This window comes from Sardina pilchardus, chromosome 7 (assembly GCF_963854185.1).
Source record: "Sardina pilchardus chromosome 7, fSarPil1.1, whole genome shotgun sequence".
Classification (NCBI taxonomy): domain Eukaryota; kingdom Metazoa; phylum Chordata; class Actinopteri; order Clupeiformes; family Clupeidae; genus Sardina; species Sardina pilchardus.
In genome coordinates this window covers 4,019,801-4,024,800 of record NC_085000.1, presented here as the reverse complement: position 1 = coordinate 4,024,800, position 5,000 = coordinate 4,019,801, and the positions used below count along the sequence as shown (strand labels likewise).

The window sequence follows — 5,000 nt, the reverse complement described above, 5'->3', positions numbered from 1 at the left end:
TTCGACCGCAGCCTGACCACCGAGCTGGGGCCCCCGCCGGGGGCGTCCGCGGGGGCAAGCGAGGGCAGAACGGGCAGCCCGGACTCGACGCGACCCGGCGGGCCCACCGGAGAGGGCAAGGCCTTGGCCACCTCCTCCTCCTCAGTGGCAGCAGCAGCGGCAGCAGGGGCCGAGTCCCGCATCCGCCGGCCCATGAACGCCTTCATGGTGTGGGCCAAGGACGAGCGCAAGCGGCTGGCCCTCCAGAACCCCGACCTGCACAACGCCGTGCTCAGCAAGATGCTGGGTGAGTAGGGCAGCTAAGCGTGCGTGTCTGTGTCTCTGTGTGTGTGTGTGTGTGTGTGTGTGTGTGTGTGTGTGTGTGTGTGCGGGGGGGTGTAAGGGGGTGAACGGGGGTGGCTGGCCGGCCCCTGGGAGCCCGGGGCAACCCCCCACAGCAGCCGGGGGGCTCGTCACAGGCCAGCAGCCACCACTTGTTTTTCATGGTGCTGGTGACCTGGTTTGTCTGCCGTGACTGTGAGCTTACATTATGCTGCTGTCTGTGCTGTCAGAACTCATTTAAGATGTGGCCGGGGGGAGACCAGCGAGCGCTCACTGCCAACTGTTGTTTGTGAAGAGTCCCACTCTCCCTTCATGTGTGAACGCACCACTTTACTGCACAATTCAGCTGCGCTCAACAGGCAATTTTGTCAATTAAATATAAAAATAAGGCATAAAACCCAATAGAGTAAAATAAAATGAAAGGCATCATGTCTTTTCATCCTTTTATAATTGTGCCACTTAAATGATTCAAGAGAAAATGTGTTTAGCAGAAAAATCTGAGGCAACCACACTCGAGTCTGACACTGATGATTAGAAGAACTATTTGTTGTGTTGTGTAGCTGTGTAATTGTAGCTGTGTAATTGTACAACTGTGTAATCTTCCCTTAATACTCTATTAATTCTAACAGACGCAGAGAAATGAAAAATAACTGCTGGAAATATATCTGATGTGAAATCATATTTATTACTCCAAATGCTGTCTCTGGACAATAAATACGTCCATTTGGTAACTTCTGAAGCAACACAAAGGGAGTCTGTGTGTGTGTATTGTCTATTAAAACAGAACCCCCTCCCTCCAGAGTCTAATGCTTTCTTTCGACTCAGCACTCATCATTTCATCATCCTTATTTACTGCCTGCACATATAATGAGGGAGAACTAACAGACACCAACAAACAGGATTTTCAGATACTTTAAAAGAGAGAGTGTGTGCCAGGCTAGGAGTATGTGTGTGTGGTGTGTGTGGTGTGTGTGTGGTGTATGTGTTTGTTTGTTTGTGTGTGTGTGTGAGAGAGAGAAAGAGAGAGAGAGAGAGAGAAAGAGAGTGTGTGTGAGAGAGAGAGTGTATATTTGTGTGTGTGTGTGTGTGTGTGTGTATATATATATATATGTGTGTGTGTCTGAGTGTGATGGTGTACTGATATCTGTGCTCTTGTTCCCCCCCGGTCCCGCAGGCCAGTCGTGGAAGGCCCTGAGCACGCTGGACAAGCGTCCGTTCGTGGAGGAGGCCGAGCGGCTGCGTCTGCAGCACATGCAGGACCACCCCAACTACAAGTACCGGCCGCGCCGCAAGAAGCAGGCCAAGAAGATGAAGCGCGTGGAGCCCGGCCTGCTGCTGCACGGCCTGGGCCCCGGCATGGGGGGAGGGCCCGTGGGTGGAGACGGAGGCTACCCCCACCCCCACCACCACCACCACCACCACCACCACCTGCTGGGCGGCTTCCGGGAGTCGGCGTCGGAGCTGGAGAGCTACGGGCTGCCCACGCCCGAGATGTCGCCGCTGGACGTGCTGGAGGAAGGTGGCGGGGGCGACGTCAGCGTCTTCTTCCCGCCGCACATGCAGGAGGACGGGGGAGGAGGCACGCTGGCGCCGTGGGTCAACTACCACCACCAGCACCAGCACCAGCACGCCCACCCGCACCACGGCCAGGGCCCGCACGGCCCCCACCACCACCACAGCCACAACCCCCACGCCATGAGCCACGTGCACCCCCACCCCCACCCGCACCAGCACTCCCACCCTCACCTCGGCCAGAAGTCCCCCTTGGCCTGCCGCCCGGTCCAGGAGAAGTGTCTGCCCCAGGAGCCCACGAACGCTCACTCCCTCCCCCACAACCACCCCCACTACCCGCAGGCCTCCCTGTCCGAACCTGCCAAAGCCCCCCTGGGCGCCTCGTCCACGGCTGGATACTACAGTCAGCTGTACGGCAACACGCCCCAGACGGCCTTCCCCTCGCACCTGGGCCAGCTCTCCCCGCCCCCCGAGACCCCCACGGCAGCCTCGGCTCCCCCCGCTCCGCCCCCGGCCGGGCTGGACTCTGTGGACCAGCTGGGTCCCTCCTCGGAGTTCTGGAGCGAGGTGGACCGCCACGAGTTTGACCAGTACCTGAGCGCCAGCCGGACTCGTCTGGAGGCGGGGGCGTACGGGGTGCCCCTGTCCAAGCCCGGCGGGCGCCACTCCTCCTGTGAGGACAGCAGCCCTCTCATCTCTGCCCTGTCGGATGCCAGCAGCGCCGTTTACTACAGCACCTGCATCACTGGATAAACGCGCACACACACACACACACACACACACACACTTACACACACACACACACACACACACATGCACACTCCCTCTTTTTTACTCTTACTCTTTCATCTTTCTCACTTTCTTTTCCACACCAACTGCTAAAACCACTACAGTGCCTTGGTCACTGCTCCGCTCCTTCGCTACTTCACAACGTCCACCCCCAACCCCTCCTCTATTTCACTGGCTCAGGTAAAATCTGCTACTACCCCGGCAGGCAGCCTTCTAGTAGGCCATACAGTACATCTATGTAGTCCCATTCCTCCGGCTGTAATCTCTTTTTTCTTCCCAGTCCCTTTTTTAACCTCAAAAGTAAATTCTGTTTTTTTGTTTCACCAAAGGGAGCCCACAGTTGTTAAAACTTCTGTCTAAAAGTTCTGGGTGGACTGGAAAGTTACAGTGGAGAAGGTCTTCCAAGTCCCTGGCTAGATTTTGGTAGCCCTGCTCTATAATCTACTTCAGGTTACTGTAGGCCTCAAGTGCCTCTTTAAGTCCTGTAAATCAGTGTGCGAGTTCTACGGTTGTCCAGTGGCAGATAAGAGAAAATGTGAATATCTCCAACCATATTTTTTTTTCTCCTCAGATGTTTTCTATGTGCCATATTGTTTGTTTGTTTGTTTGTTTGTTTGTTTATGACTTTTTCTAAAATGACTTCAATGTATTTAAATTTGCACTGGGTAGCCCCAATAGCAAACCTGTCTGAAATGTATGTGAAACCACTGTTTAATACACTTTGAGGATTTTTTCTTAAAAAAAAAAAAAAGAAACTTTTTTTTCTTTTTTAATGCTCCATCGAGGAGGCCTTCGGATCATCTCAATTCCCTCATCTCATGTGTGTTTACCAATGATGATATATGTCTGTTTAGATGAGGTTAAGTAAATGTTTGTCCATGTTTGTCAAGGAATGTAAATTATTTCTTGTTTTGTCATAAAGTCTCCCATGGCTTCGATTTGGACTTGAGCGTCGGTTTTGTTTGTACATGAAGCATATTTCTGAAGTCCCGAAGTCAGCTCTTGAGACATATGTCAGGACTGGTAATAACTCCGGAGCTTTTGGTAATAATTATCTTCAAATAAAAGAGTTTGCAATAAAAAAAAATGTCTCAAGAGCTATTAAATCAAAACAATTAAATTGAAAACACACAATTGTAAATAGGATTTCATCGAAATACTTTCCCACACCACAGATTGCATGTGTAGGTTTTTTTTTCTCTCTCTAAATGTTATATCTGTAAATATCTATTATTTTGTAATGGATGGGAGCATTTGTACATGATGTGCTTTTTTTGAGTATTTGATAAAATAAAGTAATTTTTAACTTTAACAGAGTGTTTGTATGGACAGCAAGTGTGCGGTCGATTGATCCTATTCTTCTTATCATCAACTCATCAAAGACTTTGGGAGTCTGATTCTACCCGATCTGTTTGTATTATGTGTCAAATGAGTGATGTCAAATTGGATTGTGAGTCTGGGGGGATTTTTGCTTTGCGGGGAAAGAAGGGAACAGAAAAAAGAGAGAGAGGGAAAGACAGAGAGAGTAGGAGAGAAGGACAGAGAGAGAGGGAGAGAAAGTGGACGAGTGTTTGAGCTGTAATCCACTCCTCTGTCTCCTTCCCTCCCTCCTGGATTTTTGATCAGCCACAAAATGAGTTTGGCTCTCCAAGCTATTTTTTCCCCTCAAACCGCTGACAAAAAGAAAACATTTTGAACCAAGGAGAACAAAACTCAAACTGTCTCTCGCCTGCGCAGACCAAGAAAATCAATCTAAGATTAAAGAGAATGGCCCTTGCTGTTGACTCAGATGCAGAGAAGGGGCTCGAGCGATGCAGAGTGTTGGGCCGCTCCAGAGGGGAGAGGGGCTATTTGTGTTTCATTTGCATATTGGAAACATAAGACTTTATACGTGAGTGTGTACTTAATGAGTGAGAGCGTGCTGTGTGTGTGTGTGTGTGTGTGTGTGTGTATGTGTGTGTGTGTGTCAAAGGCTGAATCACTTGAGAGGGTGTGTGATTTTTAATTTAGCTTCCTTCAGTACTATGTGGTTAATTTGTAATTAATTAATTAATTAATTAATTAATTAAAGTACACTGTATCTCCACAGTTTTAGCACATGCGGTTAGAATCTGGGCTTGGGGTTCATTTTAGGGTTAGTGTATAAAAACATTCTCTCTCAGTTTAGGGTCAGTGAGCAAAAACACACTCTCTCAGTTTAGGGTTTGTGTTAGGAATATGTAATAACAGGCACTGTCATGGGATGTGTGTATAGTGAGTGTGTAGTGTGTGTGTATTATTCTGTAGTATGAGTATACTACAAGGTACCACAAATTACTATACTAACTTGTGCAAATTGCAAATGAATCTCATTGCTTGCACATGAGGCATGTGTGTGG

General features: G+C 49.2%; 1 protein-coding gene across 1 annotated transcript in view; it reads left to right on the top strand.

Moving 5' to 3' along the window:
* The window catches only part of sox18 (SRY-box transcription factor 18), a 4,464-nt gene extending 530 nt beyond the window's left edge, over nt 1-3,934 (top strand). The window contains exons 1-2 of the mRNA XM_062540363.1: nt 1-286; nt 1,496-3,934. The exon at nt 1-286 is cut by the window's left edge and continues 530 nt beyond it. Coding sequence (XP_062396347.1) covers nt 1-286; nt 1,496-2,586 — 1,377 coding nt within the window. The 3' untranslated portion in view covers nt 2,587-3,934. The remainder of the gene's footprint in view (nt 287-1,495) is intronic.
* The last annotated feature ends 1,066 nt before the right edge of the window (nt 3,935-5,000 follow it).